Raw genomic sequence first — 21036 nt, 5'->3', positions numbered from 1 at the left:
AACACACTAAACACTGTTAAAACTTCTGTTTAAATGAAACTATAATATCACTTTAACTGTGAGTAAGCACACAGCGCTGTATCTAAAGGTAAATATGTTTTTTTTCTCTCTTACAGTACCAGATGCTGTTACTTCACTGTCGCTGTCTATTCCAGAGAATAATGAGATTAAAGTAATCTGTGTTCCTGGAGGAAGTTTTAATGGACCTCACAGGAAATACCGTGCACGTCTTTATCCTGGTGGTGACTCTAAGGAGCCGCTTGAAAGAAACAAATGTGATTTTGAATTCAAAGATCTGAGCTATTTTACCACCTACACAGTGAAGGTTTGTATAATCCAAATTTTTGGTGAAACAAAATGATCCCATCTTTATTCCTCTTCTGTCTTCAAATGCTTTAATCCCTGATAAACAGATTTTCTCTCTTTTCAGGTGACTGCTTTCAATGGAAAATATGAGAGCAGCCCAATCACAGAGATTGTTCACACAAAGTGTACGTGCAGTTTTAATTAATGCCACAAATTGTCGCACATCGTTCTGTTAAATCATTTCACACATTTGGTTCTGACCTGCAGTACACACTAACTTTTCTTTATATTGTATCTTAAACATATATGCCACCACTTTAATATTATTTTCTCATCACTTTATAGACAATGACAAAGCACTGATTGGGTTTCTGGTCTTCCTCATCATCGTCACGACTATTGCTCTGCTTGTTGTCATCTACAAGATTTACATTCTGAAGCGCAGGAAGTCCCAGTAAGGATCAGTCTGCATCTTATCTCCTGCATCAGCATGACTGTCACTTCTAGTTTTTGTTTTTCCTTGTGTTTTTGTTTTGGTCTATATACATATGCAGGTTTTGTTCTACTAATGAGGCAAATCTTCTCATTTACACTTCATGAATATATTAATTTGCATTTTACACAAAAGCATCAGTAATGTTATAAAACTCTTTTTCCATTTTGTGTTCCTCATAAGTTACATTCTTTGAAGCCAATCTTCTCTATTTTCATGCAGTGATTTGAGTGAAAACATGATGCTTATTTCGGCAGGAAGTGAGTAGACTTCATATTCATTGTTTTCTTTTTCTGGATTTAGACTTGAAATGCATGATTATTATCTTTAAACAGGCAATGATTGACAATCATGTGTTGCAGCAAATGGTATTTGTAATAATTAGAATATCCAGATGAATTTGTTTGTTTCTACAAATATTTTAAGAGAAATAATGAATAAAATCAGAGAAATATATTGAGATATTTACTCTACTGTAATTTGGGGTAATGCATAGTAACATATCAGTATTATTACAGTAATATGTTGTGTCTGTTGTAGATGATGAGGAGAACCTGCTGCCTGTTGAGCCAATCGCAGCAGAGGTCCTGCTGGAAGCCTACAAGAGAAAGCTCGCTGATGAGGGGAGACTTTTCCTGGCTGAGTTTCAGGTAAAGTTAATATGTGTTCTTTTGGGGGAATTGAACCAAGCAGGTTGGATGTGCTTCCTAGGGGCATTGGCTAATTCTACAACGAGTGTGAATGGTGATGTAGAATTGCTGTTTACTGGTAAATGACATGATTTTTCTCTGCTTTCAGAGCATCCCAAGAATTTTCTCAAGGTACTCTGTGAAAGAGGCCAAAAAGCCCTGCAATGTACCCAAGAACCGCTACGTGGACATCCTGCCATGTGAGTCGGAGCCTGTCCAACAACACATGAGGCTTTCTAGATCATAGAGATACTTACCAAAAGTGTGATGTGTATACTGTTTTGTCTAAAATCTTCAAACTAGGCTTGTACAGCCTCATAGAATATGTATGAGGGTGTACAGTAGCTGGCAGCTTATTCATCAATCTTTCTAGATGTATTAAACCATTGTGAGAATACGTTGCAAATCAATATTGCAGTATCAGCACTATTGGATTCACAGAATCTTTACATCAATGTGGAGCATTTGGCTCTTAAATTTCAGGTTATATATCCATAAACCGCTTCGTCATTGAATTTAGAGAACGTTTACTCAAACTTGTTCATTAAAGGTGTTTTAGGATTGTTAAGGTCTCCTCTGTGATGCACTTACTTGTTATTCATTCATTTGTTTTCTGTCTTGAAACAGATGATTACAACCGAGTCCAGCTGACCACCGGGAATGGAGAGACAGGATGTGACTACATCAATGCCAGCTTCATTGATGTATGAAAAACACCCACATCATACAACTAGGGCTACAACTAATGATTGTTTTCATTATCGATTTATCTGCTGATTGTCTAGAAAATGTCATAAAAGTGTGAAGAAATGCTCATCACAGTTTCCCAGACCCCAAAGTGACATCTTCTGATTGCTTATTTTGTCCAAACAACAGTCCAAAACCCGAAGACTGGGTTTTTTACATTTACTGTCATAAATAACAAAGAAATATGGCAAATCTGAGAAGCAACCGTGATTTGAAAATGATTGAAATGGTTAATCAATTACGTAACAAAATAGTTGGTAGCAAATTTTCTCATAAAGGGCTACATTTTTGCCAAACAGCAGAACTTTCCAGAGCTAAATAAACACAAAGTTCATGACCTCTTTCCGACAACATACCTTATTGAATCTGTTTATTTACCTCCTGCAGGGGTACAAGGAATCCAAAAAGTACATTGCAGCTCAAGGTAAAGCTCTCATTTTCATCACACACTCAGTCAGTGCACTAGCATTGTGTTTCTGGTTGATACTAAGTGTATCAGTACAAAATGGGTATTTTTTGTGTGTTGTAGGGCCAAAGGATGAAACTGTGAGTGACTTCTGGAGGATGGTCTGGGAGCAGCAGTCCTCTATCATTGTCATGGTAACACGCTGTGAAGAGGGAAACAGGGTGAGAAAAGGAGTCTTAACTTTTTGTCATCTTTGGTTATGACATGGCATATTATAGAGTGTTGTAAGGATGAACTGTTTTTGTAGTCTAACCCGGATTTTAGCATCGCCCTGGCTCAACGATAAAAAGCCTATGGGATTTTTGAAATGAGTCTATGATCTAGTCTAAGACACAAGTCTTCACGCACGAACACCACTTTTGTGATTTTCGAAGCGTAAATTAAATCTCTTGAAGGAAAAAGCTAATGTTAGGCTATAAACAGACTATATCACGGTCACATGACTTAAACGTCACCACCACTAAGCTTCTTACTACACAATTATTATACACTTTTTCTATAAATAAATCTACAAGTTGTAAAGTAAGAGTTAGAGAAGTCAACCTGTGAAGACGGACTAGTGAGTAGATGAGTCTCTGTGTTCAGTGTGATGATGTTTAATGTCTGTGACAACCTCTGTAACCTCTGTACCTCTGTGGTAACCACAGACCTTATTTCAGGCCTTTTAATCGAAAACCAATTCAAAAAAACCCATTGAGTTTGAAACGAGGGAGCCTGAAGTGCTAACTGATATGGGTTTTAGGACTCATTACTACAGCACTCTGTCATAGTGGAATTACTCTTTAAACCATCTCCTCTATGTGACAGCAAAAATAATTATTTTCCCCATAACTGACTGACATAAGTCCGTCTTTATCAACATCAACTGCATCTCTAACTTTTGGGTTTAGGTGTTCAATCTGAAGTGTTGCTGTTGCAGGTCAAGTGTGCGCAGTACTGGCCGTCACCACAGCGAGAGACGGAGATCTTTGAGGAGTTTATTGTGAAGCTGAACTCAGAGGACTACTGCCCGGATTACACCATCCGACATCTCAGCCTAAGTAATGTGAGTCTAAAATAGTGAAACTGTATGTGTGTCTGTGTGTAAGTGAAGGCCAGTATATCTGTCCATCTTTATCACAATAAATATTCATAATTAACTATTAATATATCTGTTTATGTGTTTGTGCATGTTTGTATAACCATCTGTGTTTGTGTGCAGAAGAGGGACAAGAACTCAGAGAGGGAGGTGACCCACATCCAGTTCATGAGTTGGCCAGACCACGGCGTCCCAGACGAGCCACATCTCCTGCTGAAACTGAGACGGCGTGTCAATGCTTTCAAGAATTTCTTCAGTGGCCCCATCGTCGTTCACTGCAGGTAAGTTTCAGTTCCCTTTCTCAGACAGCTAACATCTGCTTCTGTTTGTTCCATATGTCAAAATGAACATTTGTGTTGGCACAGAGTAAAAATCATATGTTTAATTAATGATTAACTAAAGCATGAATCATGATAATGCATTTCTTTTGCTCACCATTAACGAATGTTGAATGTCTCTAAAGTGATGCTTGTCTTCACACTTTCTCGTCACTGATTATTAACACAATGTTTTTATCTCGTGCAGCGCTGGAGTCGGCAGGACAGGCACCTACATTGGCATCGATGCCATGATGGAGGGTCTGGAGGCGGAGGGCAGAGTGGACATCTACGGCTACGTGGTCAGACTCCGCAGACAGAGATGTCTAATGGTTCAAGTTGAGGTAAAATATCTTATTATCACATTTTAGAGAGCGTGTGTGCCTGTGTGTGTGTGTGTGTGTGTGTGTGTGTGTGCGTGCGTGCATGCGTGCGTGCGTGCGTGTGTGTGTGTGTGTCATTAGAGTTAGAGTTAAGTTATTGGCTGAGTGTGTTAACACATACAAGAAATTTGTCACCACTTCTCAGTATTTGTCAGTGTGAAAAAAACAACGTACAGGAAGTAAAGCAACATGAACATGCAGATTAGAAAAGATACTAATGTGAGATAAGGACGCACAAGCATGGCTATTATGTACTAGAGATAAGCAGAAGAATGAAATAAAAATGACTAACAATCATGCCTGTATATATAAAAAAAGATTAAATTGTTACTTTGTCACCGCACAGAAGATTGTGATCTGGTTGATAACTATACAGCACAAACAGAGCGAGAATAGATTCAAGGACATTTGATTCAATACTGTTTGGAAGTGCAATAAATTACAATAGTAATAGTTAGTAATAGATATACTAGTAAGTGAAGTAACAAAAAGTGAAGTTTAAAGAAGGTTTACTACTACATAGTTAACTAAAACTAAACTAAGACTATCCTGTGAAAAAAAAACACGTTTTAGTTATTGAAATACAAATAAAAACTGCACTTTACAAAAAGAAAAACTAACAAACATTATTGTGTAATGTGACGAAAATAAAACATGAACAGGAAGTGGCTTTAGAGTTAGTTCTTGTCAATTCAGTCAGCCAACACAACAAGCATGAGGAGGCATTGGTGTAAAAGTACTGTACAGTGAGACTGGGATCTACATGACTGCCTTCACAAAGTGTTGTGTGTATTTTCATACCTATTCTGAATATCTTAATTCTTGCCCCTCACCAATATTATAATCAAAAGGATAATAAATCTAATGAATGGATGGATGGATAGATAGATAGATACTTTATTGATCCTGAGGGAAATTTTGACATCCAGCAGCTTATACAACACGTACAAAACACAAATGCAAAAATAATAAAGACCATAAAAAGAATGTAAGAGTAAAAACAGAATATAAGGATAAAAAAACACAGCAATGAACTGAGTCTGCCCACCAGAACCACTAACTGTCTTACTAGAGTATGTGCAAACTAAGAAAGCTTAACTGTAACAGGATATAACAGTGTATGCATTGCAGTTTAAAGTGATTAAAGTTTTTTGTTTAAATAAAGTTTTTGTTTAAATGTGCGAGAATAAACTAATACTGCTGATGATGGAATTTAAATGCAGATTGAGATATAAATATTAACAGAAACAAAAGCAATTTCATACTGAAATTAATAACAAAACAATAAAAACTGAACTGAAACGAACAAACCCAGTCCTGAAACTAACTGAAACTCCACTGAACTGAAAAACACAATAAAAAAAACAAACTTGACCTTTAATGATTCAGTTTTTTCCTCTTAATTCTGAGTTTATTCATGTATTATATGAAGGCAAATGTTATTGATGAATTTACAACACCTTTTTATTCATTTATGAATATACTGATATACTGCTTTATCTCTTATCAAAACGCAGCTGTCACACAACAACTTGAATGAATTACACTGCGCTATGATATAATTATTCAGGGTAACACTTTCTAATAACCAACATTAATAAATGGTAATTTTATAGTTGATTAAAGTTGAGTTAATAGTTATTTGACTGGAACAATAAATGCTTTATAAACAATTTATCAAGCAATTTTTTATTGTTAAGTTATAACTGATGTTTATGACACTTTGTAAATACTGTGTAGTTCATCTATAAACATTATTTGGATGGACATTATTAAGTTGCAAATAATGTTTATAAACCTTCACAATTTCTTAATGAATAAAGCATTAACATTGTTGAGCAGTTATATAGTGTGACCGTATACGATGTATAATACAAGAACACTGCAGGGTTGTTTTACAGAAACTGTCCTGAGACCTCACATGGCTGGTTTCACTGCTCATGAGTGTGATAGCATGTGGCAGTGTTCCTGTGTGTGGTTGTTCTGGTGCTCAGAGCGCCCACCAGAGGGCAGAAACTGAAACAGTTTGTGCACAGTGTGTGTATGACTACATGCATACATGTAGGTGTTTTGAACACTGCCGTTTATTTGTACACTGAGTGAACAGCATTTGTAGAATACTAACTCTTTTCATGAAGAATGTTAAGACGGCACAAACCAGGCAATGTTGTTCATAAAGACAACACCAATCACACATGAGGAGGCAGAGATAACAAGTTGTGGATCAGTTAAACAGAGATTTGTGACCCTGGAGAAATCTGTGTTGTGGATTGTGTGGCTTCATACCAGCTCCATCCTCAAACTGTATATCCTTTACTTATTAAGATATGTACATTTGTCCTCATGCAGGCCCAGTACATCCTGATCCACCAGGCGCTGCTGGAGCACAATCAGTTCGGAGAGACTGAGTTCAACCTGCCTGAGCTTCACAGCACACTGAGCACGCTAAAAGGGAAGAGCTCAGGCAATGAGCCCACCTTAATGGAGGATGAGTTTGAGGTAAGACACTTAATGATTTATCTATTACTTACTGAAATCAAAGGATTGTGGGGGATCGGAAGGAGCCACTGTTCTATATGTGACTGTGACGTGACGTAACATTTTGAAATGGGCTCGCTGACATAAACTAACGACCGGCTTCCAGCACAACACAGAAGTACCACAGAGCCCTTTCAAACATCACTAAAAAGAAACGAGTCTCTGATCACTTTAAAATGTATCTTAGTATCATTAAAAATTCCCTAATAACTAAAAAGTCTTCGTCTTGCAATTCAGAGACTCCCCACCTATAAAAACTGGAGGACATTCAACACTGGGATTACAGAAGACAACAAGAAAAAGAATCGCTCTTCATCCGTCATCCCATGTGAGTATCAGCTCAACAAAGGGACAAGTAACAGCTTTAGTATATAAATGTATGTGCAGGACGTTTATAGCCTACACACATTCATATGAATAAGCAAATATGCATACATAACAAACCTGCCACCCTCAGATGACTACAACCGAGTGTTGCTGAAGGTCGATGAAGGACACAGTCGGGAGAGTGACCCTGATGAGGATGAGGAGGAAGAGTCATCAGATGAGGAGGATGAGGAGTCCACTAAGTACATCAATGCCTCCCACCTAAATGTATGTTATTTTCAACGTATTTACTAACCTGCTCCTGCATAAAACTGATATAAACCTGGATGCCAGGGCAGAGAAAAACAGCGGGGATATGTTTAACAATGACAAACTGTGTTCCTGTTACCATCTCTGCTGTTGTAGCAGGTGTTATCTCATTAACTCTGAATGAATTCCCATCTTTCATGCAGCCTGCTGAATTTTAAAACAAGTGTAATTAAATTCATCACATCCTATTTGTTTGGACTGTGTACAACAATAGACGAATGTGTTTTCCTTCCCACGCAGGGTTACTGGGGCCCACGCGCCTTCATCGCATCACAAACTCCGCTGCCAGACACCATGGCTGACTTCTGGTCGATGGTTTACCAGAAGAAAGCGTCTACTATTGTCATGCTCTCAGACTGCAGTGAAGGAGATAGGGTACTTTGTAGTATCATGCACATATAATGATGTATAATGATCATATATGTACAAGGGATGAGCGAGTACGACATTAACTGTATCTGTTCAACCAATGAAATTATCTGTATACATACTTGGAAAGGGTGGGGCTTAAACCAGAAGAGGTTGGGACTAACCAGAGGTTGTTCAGTAAAGCAGCAAGGACGACGTATTGTTGGAGTTTATCAAATATCTTGGTTCCCTTGGATTTTAGATTATAGCAGAAAATAATCTCTGCAGCAAACACAAGTTTATGTTAAGATAACCTTCACAGATGAACACCACTTTCATGTTTTTTGAAGTGTAAATGCAATCACTAGAAGCTAACGTTAGGCTATAAACAGACTATAAGATGCAAAAGGCCGAACATCTGTACTGGATTGTTCAGATGATTTCATGGTGTATTATTAACACAATATTTTATTTGCTAATATCACGGTTATCGTCAATATCGAGATATTGTGACACCCCTAGCTGCTATATTATTTATTAGAAAACCATTTACAGAACAGCATCAGAACTGAGCTTCAGATCCATTTTTTAACACAAGAGTAAGAGAACTATTTAAGGAACAAGGTTTTAATAAACTTCAGTCAGCTCCCCAATGAGGAGTACAGAGGTAGACACATTTTACTAAGATGATACTCGTAAAAAGTACATTATCTGTACTGGATACTTGTTGCAACTGAGTGCTCACTCAACCCTACATATAAATTACACTTTACATGCTCTTGGAACATATATTATGTTACATAATATACATATATGTCTTTTCGTTCAGTCTGACTCTGTCTACTGGGACAAAGAAAAGAAAACGTTTGGTGAAATTGAGGTGGAGGTGGCGAGCACAGACACCTCCCCAACTCTCATCACCCGCAACATGCTGATCCGTCACGTCAAGGTAACACTACAGCAACCAACTCTGTAACAAAGTCTGACTGTTATTTCATATTTACCAGTATCGGCCTGGGATGTGACTGGTCATTTCAATGTCACAAGCTTGTTTCGCACCACTTTTCTGTCCACAGAGGAAAGAGAGTCGGCCTGTGAAACACTTCGAGTTCCTGAAGTGGTCGAGCGGAGAGCTGCCGGAGAAACCTCAGGATCTGACAGACATGATCAAGGACATCAAGCAGAGCTGTGGCAGCAGCAAATCACAGAGGAGCATTCCTGTCGTGGTCCACTGCAAGTAAGGAAACCTCACAGAAAATGTCCTCTGGAATCTTAATAGGGGCGAAAGCATGTGACCAGGGTTGGGTAGTAATGGATAACATGTAATTGGGAGAATGTGATCAGATTAAAAAGCAAAGTAACTATAATTAGTCCAAATATTCATTATATACAAGTAGGTATGAATAAGAAAATGGAAACAAGTCAAAAGTTAAGTAAAAAGTGTCACTTTTAACTGCATGATAAATACATGCTTGGATATGCTACAGCCCACTGTGACCTGGAAAAGGTGTAGTAAAAGGGATTTATTGAGAAAATGATGTGCTGTAATATCTAAACCTTTCCGTGTGTGTGCTCCCTCTCCTCAGTGATGGCTCGTCCCGTTCAGGGATCTTCTGTGCTCTGTGGAACGTGCTGGACAGCGCCGACAATGAGAAGCTGATTGATGTTTTCCAGGTGGCCAAAACTCTTCGCAAGGAGAGGCAGGGCATGGTCTCCAGCCTGGTAAGAAAGAGGAACTGAATCTGTCAGCACACAGTTTGTCAGATTTAACTTCTGATAGCGCAGAGTGAAAAGTCTGGCACTTGGCTGGTCAATTATGTTTTTATAAACCTTCTGTTTATACGTCTGCTGTGCACAACACTTAAAACTAGTTCTAACTCAGTTTTAAATGCTGCGGAAACTAATATCTTCCCTTCATTTCAGCTTCTTTGCTCACAATGTTGTTGTGTTATTGTCAAAAATCCCATGACAAGACCGAAACCAATAATGTACTAAATCAGCTGGGCATTGTAGTTTTCTGTAAACGTTGCTCAAACAGCAGTAAATAGCGCAATTGTGCTTTAGTGATCATTTACAGCAGCACAACTCCATCAACATATTTGAAATTTCCCTGAAATTACCACAGTGATTTCTTCAAAATATATTGAAAATTACCTCATCATGATTTAATAATAATATTCTGCTATTTTCCAATAAGCAGGTAGCAAATAGCTGGTACTTTCTTTAATACATTTATTTATTTTCCAACTAGTTTCTGTGTAACTTCCCCTCAGCAGGCCTCTAAATTGAAGTAAGTTGTTGCAGCTTAAGTTGAAGAAAAAAAACTTAGAGAGAAGAAGAAGTCTCTCTAAAAGGTTAGGGAGAAACTAGTTCAAAATTCAGATGGCATGATCAGTAGAGGTTAGGCAGAAACCAGTTGGAGGTTTCCTGGAAATAGCAGAATGTTATTATTAAATCATGTTGGGGTAATTTTCAACTAATTTTGAGGCAGTTATTGTGGTAACTTGGCGGTAGTTTCAAAGAAATTTAAAAATATGGTCTTTGGTAATTACCACCTTCCATCACCTAGTTTCTGGAAAACACTTGAGGTTTATGGCACAGAGGAAGCAACTGTAGTATTATGCTTTAGAAATACAGGCAATACTTGTTAACAGGATCAATTCAGTGTTGGTTTTGGTCCTTTCATGGAAGTTGTTGACAACAAGAAAAATATAGAACATCACCAGATGTATTATTTATTATTTAAACCTGTTTTCTAGTGCTCTTACTTGTGTTGTGTTGTCTACAAAGAACAGTTCAGTTTTAACAGTGATAGTTTTTAGCATCCTCTCAAATCTGCTTTTATCTCTGACAGGAACAGTACCAGTTCTTGTATGACGCACTGGAGGGGGTCTTCCCTGTCCAGAACGGGGAAGTGAAAGCACCACAGGCCTCTGCAGCCATCGAGATTGTCAATGAAACCAAAGCAGCAGAGCAGCCAGCTGAGGAGAAGGAAGAGCAGCCAGCCAGCACTACCAGCAACAGCCAGCAGGGGGCAGCAGAGAGCGCTCCTCTTGTGGCTGATGGAGAGAAGGAAGTCCAAAAAAAGGAGCCTGAAGAGTTTTCCAGCACTCCCACTGAGACTACACCACTGGAGGACACCAGCAATGGTCCCACTGTCACTGCGGAGGTCTGAGAGGGCTGATGGAGGCATGACTGTGCCTTTTATTTTGTGGAAATAAATGCTTAGCTGAATGCTTTCTTTTAATATACGTCCTGAATGTATAAACATTGTAAAGCTTTAACACAGTGTAGTTTTGAATGAGATTTGTTTAAGAATTTGATCATATGTTTTAATGTCAATTTCCAAAAAAAAAAATGATCTGAACTAAGTTATACATATTTTTATAGTATTTTTACACAAATGATAATTTCTGTGAGCAAAGTTTACTGGATGCTGCCGTCAAACTAGGGCCCTCAGATTTACTGTATAGTGAGAGACATCTAAGAGCTTCATTTTTATTATACAGGAGACAAGATGTTGTTTTATACCCCTTTATTCCTGGGTTTGTTCATGTATTAATTTCCTCGCTAAGTAAACAGATGCTATTGTCTACATTTATACATATCTGGTATAGCTGAATAATTTAGTCGTTAAGTTCAAAATTTGTTTTGTGACACTGTAACATTTCATTAAAAGAGACTTACAAAGAGAAAGACTTATGCAGAGTACTTGCTTATTAATGTTTTCATTTTTACAGCAACATTGTGCAAGTTTTTCACCTTAAAACAACAGCTTCAAAATCATTCTGATGGTACAGTGTCTTGAAACAGGGTGAATTGTGTCCACTCTGCCCCCCACCACTTGTTTCTGCACTGTGTAACTTCAGTGAGAGGGTAGGATCACAGCGTTACATACATGTTTACTTGAAGATACAAGTTTTTAACACATAACACTGTTATGATGTAATGAGTTTTGTTTGTAGTTAGCACCTACATTTCATCTGACAAACTGTTACAGACCTGGGATTAGTATCACAGTGGTGTTGCACTCAGAAACTGTAGAGGGCGCCAAATCATACAAATTTCTACATAATGTTGCTTCAAGTTTTTCATCACAGACTCCCTTTATTAGGCTGGATTTATTGAATCCATAGTTTCTTTAAATGCCCCCCCCCCCCCCCCCCCCAAAAAAAAAAATTTCTAAAGCAGCCTCTTAGTCTCCTCTCACTGGTTTGAACTGTGCACTGTGTCACGTGATATTTCCAGTCACTATTATATGATTAAGCAATATTTAAGCTAAAACCTGATGACGGTTGAGAGGCCTTTAGCTAAGTGTTACTCTAAATAAAAGACGTGGCAGGTTGCAAAACACTGCCCTAAAGGTTAAAGAGAACGATGAAGGTTGCCAGTCTGGTTCAACTCTACTGGTGGATTCTGAAAGTACCCCCATGTCCAAAAAAACATCGCAAAAGTGACCTCTTGGATGCCCCTATGGTAGATAAAACATTATAACGTGCCCTCTGGGATGCTCTTCCAGTGGACAAAACGTGGTGAAGTGCCTTCTAACATGCCCTTCCAGTTCCTTAATGCACCTTGGTGCCCCAGAGCATACAACTGGTGCCACCTTTTCTTTTCACCACTGCCCCTCAAACATCTTGAGTCTGCCACTGCTGAACACCCAGGAAACTAGCACTGAACTTTACACCAGACTGCTTTATAGACTGTGGTGCGACCGGGCAGCTCCCAGGTGTGTTAGGTGTAACTGTGTGAATGTCAAGGAAGCTGTTTCTAAATAAATGTTTAAACAAAAAGGCACAAAAGTCACTGAAAAGGACTATAAGTTAAAATAGTATGATATATAATACAAAGGACAGAGGTCAAACTGTTGAAAACTCACAATAATTTACTTTTTTAACATTTTCAAATCAGCAGTTTGTGTAGTTATTGTCAAAGGCAGTTACAAACAGTTACAAAATTTAAGACACAACAGATAAAACAAAGTCTCCATTTTCATAATTAGGACAATCATGTAAACCATCAATACAAACTGATCAAAGCTGCTACAGTTTCTGTTAAATCTCTAAATATCCATCACAAATAAAAGTGTATAAAAAAGAATAATCTATGTATAAAAACCATCAAATACTGGAGGATCAGAGAGGAGGTTTGTGCTTCTTTCACACCTTCAACAAATCAAACTTCTGATCCTTCTGTGTTGGAGGCTCAGAGAAGATTTGTGAAGGTTATACATACTGAACTACTGCAGCACTGAGAGCATGTCGGCCAATGTATGTAATGACATACGGACATTATTGTAGAAAAATGAGGATTCAACAGCTTCCTCATACTGACTGTCTGGTGTGTGGAGCTACAGCACAGATTAAGAGTTAATTGAGTTAACTGTTGGCTTTTATGTGCATTCATCAGACTCAACAATACTTGGAGACTCAAAAAACAGCTTTTGTACTAACATACATAACATATATATAACATAACAGAGCTTTACTTTACTTCTCCAGGTAAAAAAAAAAACAGCAGTATTGCAGAATAGCATAGTTTTGGTGAGAAAAAAATGCCAAATATTTATTGAACAACAAATTAATTCTAGCACAGATGGGCTTTAAAATTAAAGATGGGTTTATAAAAGGTTTATGAAATATTCAGCAGCTGCACACATGTTGCTTTTGTTGCAGGATATAGAGGAACCATTCGAACAAGTGCTTTCCAATGTCTTTTCAAATGACATCAAACATTTAGTGTAGTAAACACCACTTTTACATCTCAATACAAGCCTTCTTACTATTGTTGAGCTGCATGATTGATCGATTAATCAATTAATCTGTCAACTAATTTAAAAAACAAGTAATCGGACAAAATTCTCCAATTCCAGCTTCTTAAAGGGGCACTATGTAGTTTTGGAGAAGAGATTAAAACTCAGAATTAGATAGAAATATGTATTTTTTCTATAAGTGAATAAACAAGCTGTTCTCAGAGGAAAATAAGGTCCAGAACACTGTTTGAAGCTAGAAAGGTGGCAGGGTCCGCCACATATAAACAAAGTAAAACAGTATGAAACTGTGTTGTCCTTTAAGGTCAGTTTGTTTATTCAGTTCATTCAGTCATAAAAACAAAGAGAGTTTGGTTATTTAGTTTGTTTAGGCATTAAAAAAAATCAGCCCATATAGATCTTTCTCTTCTGATTAAAATGTAATTTCCAAAACTACAAAGTGCACCTTTAAATGCGAATATTTCAGTTTTGTTATTTACTATTCTATGACAGCAAACTGATTATCTTTGGGTTGTGGACAAAACAAGACATTTGAGGACGTCATCTTGAGGTTTTGGAAATCCTGATCGACTTTTTTACCGTTTTCTGACATTTTATATCCCAAACACAATCGGTTAACTGAGAAAATAATCAACAGATCGATCAACAATGAAAATAATTGTTAGCTGCAGCTCTACACTATTGATTTAACATCTCATTATGTACATGAGATTTGTGCAAAATCTTCGGCCCGTTCTGACCACACAAGGTTATGATTCATTGCTGAGCCTCAGCTATTGCTAGATTAAGCAGACACACTTGACTGAACACACATTTCCCTGAATTTTAAGAAGCAGCAAACTAACTTTCATTTCTGCTTTGATCAGCACTTGATCCTTCTTCACTTGTTCAGCATCACAAGTCACAACTCACTCACTCATAAAACACATTTTTCTGAAATACCAGAAGCAGCATAACTAGGGTGAGTATTAGCTGAGGCTACTTCTAAGCTTCCAAACCTCTAATGCATTGATAATACTGTGGATCACCTCTTAGAGGCGCCGAAGAACGAAGAAAATGGCCAAAATACCAAATGTACATTTAAAATCAAGAAATGCCTTCTCACCTCACCTCTACAAGAGGTGAGATTTGAAATTTATCATAGTGTGTAAAAAAAAATCCAGCTACAAACATCTCCTGATATCTACACAGATACATCAATACCTACCTCATACGTTTGGAAAATGTACCATGTAGCTGTCTGCTGTTGTTTTAAGCAGGGCAGCGTAACACAACCAGGAGCATGTTTCATGCAAACCATTTATTTTGCTTTTCTTCTCCACATTCTAGGAATGGCAAAAGTCCGACCAGTCAATGAAGTGTTATTCTCTCTAAAATGCAGCTTACAATACAGCAGGTGACACTTATAGATTTGTTTGCAAAAGTCAAAAGTTGTCACTTTTTCTGCTCGAGAATGGTTCATTTTCCCCTTTGTCCTTACCGTCATTGCTCCTTCTACCCTGGCATCGTCATCACCCTCCGCTTAAAGGCACAGCTGTATCTTCCCCAGCTCTATGATGAGGACAGGGAGCTTTAAGCATCATCCAGTACTGGAGCTCCTCTGTCACATCACATTTTCTCTTGTCCAACCTGTAACTGGACCATTTCACAAAGACTGGCTCTTTTGGCTCAGCATCAGGGTCAACAGCTGAAACCAGCTCAGATTATCAGGACCCACAAAGTGTGAGGTCATCCATGACGTACTGTGACAACCACTGGAAGCAGCAGCTTTAATCTTCAGTCATTGCTTGTCCGTGCTGTTTGCCTACTCCCCTGTGCCACCGTTTGATGAGGTTTGCCTAGCAGTCGCAGGTCGGACCTTGGAGGGCTCAGATGTAGCCTTGGTGCTGTCAGATTGGGCCTTGGCAGTCTCTGGACGTGTTTTGTTCTCTTTCTTTGGCGGCGGCGGTGCGGCCGGCTCCCAGAGGAAGAACTCATGCAGGAGTGTGTTGACAGCCTCAGGACACTCCATCATGATCATATGACTACCGTCCTGCAGGACCTTCAGGAAGCCCATGAGGAGGATCTACAGAGAGTTAAAAGCAAGATTTTGGAATCATCACGAAAACAGCACCAATGAATATTCTGTGCCAAAGTAGCGGCCTGGTTTCAGACCTCTGAATTATGGCACACATGTTTCTCCGTGATCAGTTTTGGTGTGAGACAGACAACCATGTTACACAGTTGAGACCCCTTAAAGGGTTTAAACCCCTTAAAGGGTAACTCCACCAATTTTACACATAAAAATGTGTTCACTTGTAGAGTCCTTCTTACTAGCCTTTTGTGGCTCCAGAGGAAGCTGCATGTAATCTGATTAATTGCCTCCAGTGATGTCACTCTGTGGCTACGTTGCATTGTGGGTAATGTGGGCAGGAGGATTTGAAAAGTAGTCCACTGGTCTAACATTGTCCTATAACACTGTCAGACTCATGGACAGATTAAAAACAAATCAACACAGCAGAACCAGAGATATCGTCTTTTTGTTCTTCCTTTTCAAAACCTGGTGCCTACATTACCCATAATGCAATTTTGGTCTGAGCGACATCACTGGAGGTAATTTATCAGATTACATGCAGCTTCCTCTGTTGACCATTGTTGACTAATGCAAAGCTTAATCCTGCAATAATTTTGGCAACTTGGTGGCTGCAGCAACAAGCTGTTAACACAACATTGATAAATGGTGAACTTGTGAGCAAACATTTGCCTATTTCCATAATCCTTCCGACATGGAGGAACATTAACATTCATTTGGATTCATTTTTCTGGCCACCTGGCGTCCAGTCGCTCTCCTTTTAGCTCAGTTTTGGTCTCCACCAACTCCTAAAGGAAACATCTGGTTCTTTATCAGCTAAAGCTCCACCATATTTACCAGGTAGTCAGTAAGTCTGTCTCCCTGCTGTCCTGATCACAGCTTGTTTGGTGAAAACAGCAGCCTGCTATACCTGGATTCAACATTGATCCTCAAGCCATGGGAGTGATCCAAAACAAAATCTAAACAAAAAACTGATCTGACAGATGCTTAACTGCTCCATCTAGCTGAGGTGAACTGCAGAGTAAGGTGATCATTTCCTATGGTAGTTATGTGATTCATTTTTAATATGAAAATATAAATTAGAGCTTTTTTCCATTAGTTTGATTATGGTACAAAAACTATAAACACACTGTGACACAATAGTGTTTGGTAGAGACAGTTTCCGAGTTTGAATCCTGGCCTCCTCTCACCTCTGCCATGCGCTGGTCCTCTTCAATCGGAACAAACTTGTCGTGCATGCCATGAACCAGCAGGATGGGCACTGTGAGTTCAGCGTGGTAGACCTCGTCCCCCTCAGGCCAGTACTGCCCACTCATCATGGCGCGCAGCACAAAGGACGACACATTGAAGGCATTGTTGTCTTTCAGTAGCTGCTTCTCCTTGGCACCCTGCCGTGCAAAGCCAGCCCTGTAGGGAGCAGAGCGGGGCAGATTTACCTGAATTACCAATGGCTTAAAAACAATAGGATTCTGCTGACATTAAACTGTGGGTGAACTGAACACACACAGTGCCACATGAAGGCAGAATTAGCATTAATATCACATAAGAACATAGCCAGCAAAATAAATATTTGAGTATCTCAGTTCTTGTTTATTTGATTAAAGTTTGGGAGGTTAGGATCAGATTGTCACTGTCTTCTGGCATGTTTAATGTGTCCTCATTGTGTTTGTTCATTTTTGTGCACCAAATGCAATTATTTATTTTCATATGAACTAATCCTACAATCATACAAGCTAGTGAGGAGTTTTCAGTTGCAGTTTGTCCTGCAACCTTGGCACTAGTCAGCCACTGTCGACAGCTTTTCGGGCAATTGAGCACACTGATTCGGCGTTGAAGCCTGTCCTTAAAAGAAATAACCCTGATTGGCTGTCCAGCTAAACAAAGTTAGTGCAAATTAGTTGGTGCCTTGTTATTCGCCCCTGCCTCTATGCAACTTTGTATCAGACATCAGTGGCTATATTATGTTGCCACTTATGGTGTGGAAAAAACGCTGCTTAATCGTAACAACAGCTTGTGTATCCAAAGTCCTGAGTTATGTGGTTTCCCTTTTTGAATGATGAATGCACCGGTGTCTGGGACCAGACTCTGCACATGAAATAGCATACAGTACTGATTATGCTTTTAGGAAAAAATGCATAGTAATTCATATAGGCTGGAAAAAGGGGTTTGTCATTTTCAGTCAACTGTAGACAGATCACTTTCGTCTTTGTTACTGTGGTGTTGCTCTCTGTCTTACTTGAGAAAGCTCCACGCCAGCAGCGGGGAGAGGCAGTGAAGCACACAGGTGGGCAGGTTGAAGATGGAGCAGAGACTCGGCTCCAGAGCGGTGGGACCACCTCCGTTGATCATCACCATCTTGTGGATCTGTTCCGGATACTCGTGGGCCAGGAAGGTACAGAACGACACACTAGGCAATGAGAGCAGAGGGCGTACACTTATTCTTCAGAACAAATCAAAGCACCATTACAGCACACCATAATACTGAACAGCTGCTACAGAAATAAATAAGTATTTCAGTACAGTAAGTAGCACATCTGTCAATTACTTATCACATTAATCATAAAATTCTCCACGCAAATATAACATCAAAAATGTATCAGTTCCACATTAATATCTACAGTATCTTAAGTTTGCCAGCTCAAACTAACGTTGTCCCAGATCAAGTACAGCTCTAATGGCAAAGCATTTTAATGCTTATGAGTTTAACTTTTCACTTGTAAGAGGGGGATTGTGTTATGTCTACTTTTAAACCTTACATAGTTTGACTTTGAGAAATTATATATAAAATCATATAAACTCAAAAAGCTGGACTTCATACTTCAATTCATCTGTGTGTTGTGTTCATAAATTTACCCATAAGAATGTCCTATGAGAATATTCCTCTTGCGTGCATATCTCTTGAAGATAAGTCTCATATCCTCAGCCAGAGCGTAGAAAGTGTATGCAGCAGCTATTTGTGGTGCTGAGCTGGCTCCATGACCCGCCAGGTCCACAGCAATCACCTCATAGCCCAGCCTGGAGAAGAAATCCAACTGGCTTCCCCAGATGTCCAATGAGCCTCCCACTCCATGAATGAAGAACAGAGCCACGTCTTGATGAGTCCCTTTACAGGCTGTTATCTTCCTCTCACAGTCGATCACCACAGTGCGCTTGGGTCTCCGCCTGCGCTTTCTGGGCTGCTGCGACTGGTCAGTCTGTCCACCAGCCGGTGCCTCTCCTCCTGCTCCTGCTTCAGCTGCCTCGTCTTTTCCAGCCGTGACGGACTCACGCCTGGACTCTGGGATGCTGACGGCCGGTGAGGAGTTACCACAGTCTGTCAGTTCAACCTCTACAGTGCTGTTGGGTTCTGTATCTCCATTTTGGCAGTTTTTCAGCTCTGCACTTGCCCTGTCTCCCAAGTTCTCAATGAATAGCTGCCCGTTACGATATACTGTGATCTTTCGTTTGCAGCTGACACTCCCACCCAGCCCAGTGGGCTCCTCCAACACTGGCCGGTCAGGGATGATATGTCGAACCCGCAGGACGCGGCCTGGTTTCACCTCCACAAACTCGTAGCCATCAGCTGGTTCTGAGGTTTCTACAGGAACCACAACGTTGGCTGACTTTGAGCTCAGGCAGCAGAGAAGACCCTCCATAAAGCTGGTCAGCATGGCTGCCAGTCTGTAGGGACTACAAAACATACATAAATCCAAATGTGAGTGAAACAAGGTCACAGAAAACCAAAGGCACATAGATTAGTAAAGCAACCATGTTTACAAGCAAGTTCTACTTAACATAAAAGTTAATTATATGAGATTTTGAACATGAATATAGAAGCAAACAGTGATTTGCTAAAGAAATGGCAGAGAATGAAGTCACACTCTCTCTGAATATGCTGAGATCTGAGCTTATCTGTTCTTTGTTTTCAAGTGTGCATGTGAGTCTGTCCTCCCTGCATCTGTTGTGTTAACATGGCAGCCTGGTCAGAAACTTTCTCATATTATAGCCAAACAGTACACAAAAATATGTTTCTAAAAAATGTGTGGAGCAAGAAGTGGACTAAGCAGTAACAGAAACTTAATTCATGTTTGATCAACACAGCCTAGTGTGAGAGTTTCATCTGAGTTTGCTGATTCCAATTTAAAGTTAAACACAAAACCACAAAACCCTTTTGTTTTTATGGCTAAAGGCTTCACTAAAATATAGTTCTGAAAACATTTCAAGTGAGAAAACAGGCTGTTAAGGGATCTTGACTCATATTTGCTCAGCACTGCCTAATTTCACAGTTTGATCTGAGTTGTTTTTCTATTTATTATCAACTTTGAATCTCTTTGAATCATCAACACCTTCATCCCATCAACATCCTCCAGTGATGAAGTCTATTTATTGTCTAGTGGAGCTCCACTAACTGATTTATGAGCCACTGCTGTCACACATAAAAATATAAAAATGTTTTTATTTAATACTACTGATGTTAGAATGTATATATTAAAAAACAAACACACACCATATAAACCATAAAAAAAATAGAGAACGGTGGATATTAAAAAACACATCAGCAATATACTGTATAGCATAATTTGTGAAATACACAGATGATGATGGAATCTGGCTATGACACTTTTAAAGTTCATATTTGTGCATATCTTCGTTGTAATTCTTTGATCACACAACTGGGGAGATTTTTAATCTGAGTCCTAAAAGATGCACAATCATGTGTACTGTATGCACTTATTTAAAAATAGAATATCTCTTACATTATTATCAAATGTTCTCCTAAATATCAGTGTGAGCATCAGCCCCCCAATCACTCCATTATCGCTCTATTGCTGTATTACATCATGCCATTACAAAAAACAAACTATAACAACATGTAATTATTCTTATTGATCTGCAGAACAACTTGAAATCTCAACATCAAATGAGCATCTGGGAGGCGTTCAAAGAGGTAAACAAGTCAGAAGAGCCTTTACAATCTGGCATCTAATTACAACTGAAACCCTTGAGACTTTCTGTCAGACGTAACTGAGCAGCATCCTCCCTCAGCAGCGCAGACTGTGCTGGTATTAATAGACAGGGACAGTAATAGCTCCCTGGGTTAAAGCTGTCCACCATGTGACCATTCTGCACCGGGACACGCTGCCATACTCTCTGTCAAAACCAACAAACAACAAACAGTAATGAATTGATGTTATTTTTTTGAAGAATGGCTCAG

General features: G+C 39.1%; 2 protein-coding genes across 2 annotated transcripts in view; one reads left to right on the top strand and one right to left on the bottom strand.

Annotated features, from left to right (window-relative positions):
- ptprc (protein tyrosine phosphatase receptor type C) overlaps window positions 1-11699 on the top strand; it is a 24369-nt gene extending 12670 nt beyond the window's left edge. Inside the window, exons 13-32 of the mRNA XM_073476096.1 lie at window positions 117-325; window positions 431-491; window positions 652-760; window positions 1022-1059; window positions 1340-1449; window positions 1598-1688; window positions 2116-2192; window positions 2623-2659; window positions 2765-2862; window positions 3621-3746; window positions 3903-4060; window positions 4305-4440; window positions 6829-6978; window positions 7255-7345; window positions 7475-7611; window positions 7894-8028; window positions 8831-8950; window positions 9078-9238; window positions 9588-9723; window positions 10856-11699. Coding sequence (XP_073332197.1) covers window positions 117-325; window positions 431-491; window positions 652-760; window positions 1022-1059; window positions 1340-1449; window positions 1598-1688; window positions 2116-2192; window positions 2623-2659; window positions 2765-2862; window positions 3621-3746; window positions 3903-4060; window positions 4305-4440; window positions 6829-6978; window positions 7255-7345; window positions 7475-7611; window positions 7894-8028; window positions 8831-8950; window positions 9078-9238; window positions 9588-9723; window positions 10856-11176 — 2501 coding nt within the window. The 3' untranslated portion in view covers window positions 11177-11699. The remainder of the gene's footprint in view (window positions 1-116; window positions 326-430; window positions 492-651; window positions 761-1021; window positions 1060-1339; window positions 1450-1597; window positions 1689-2115; window positions 2193-2622; window positions 2660-2764; window positions 2863-3620; window positions 3747-3902; window positions 4061-4304; window positions 4441-6828; window positions 6979-7254; window positions 7346-7474; window positions 7612-7893; window positions 8029-8830; window positions 8951-9077; window positions 9239-9587; window positions 9724-10855) is intronic.
- A 3876-nt stretch (window positions 11700-15575) lies between these two features.
- Window positions 15576-19492, bottom strand: abhd8b (abhydrolase domain containing 8b). The gene is made up of 4 exons (XM_073476481.1): window positions 18696-19492; window positions 18079-18249; window positions 17033-17249; window positions 15576-15836 (listed from the first exon to the last, which is right to left on the bottom strand). The coding sequence occupies exons 1-4, from the start codon at window positions 19490-19492 to the stop codon at window positions 15576-15578; spliced, it is 1446 nt and encodes a 481-aa protein (XP_073332582.1).
- Between the last annotated feature and the right edge of the window lie 1544 nt (window positions 19493-21036).

The sequence above is a fragment of the Pagrus major genome, chromosome 11 (assembly GCF_040436345.1).
Source record: "Pagrus major chromosome 11, Pma_NU_1.0".
Lineage (NCBI taxonomy): Eukaryota > Metazoa > Chordata > Actinopteri > Spariformes > Sparidae > Pagrus > Pagrus major.
This window is presented reverse-complemented; position numbering and strand designations above follow the sequence as displayed.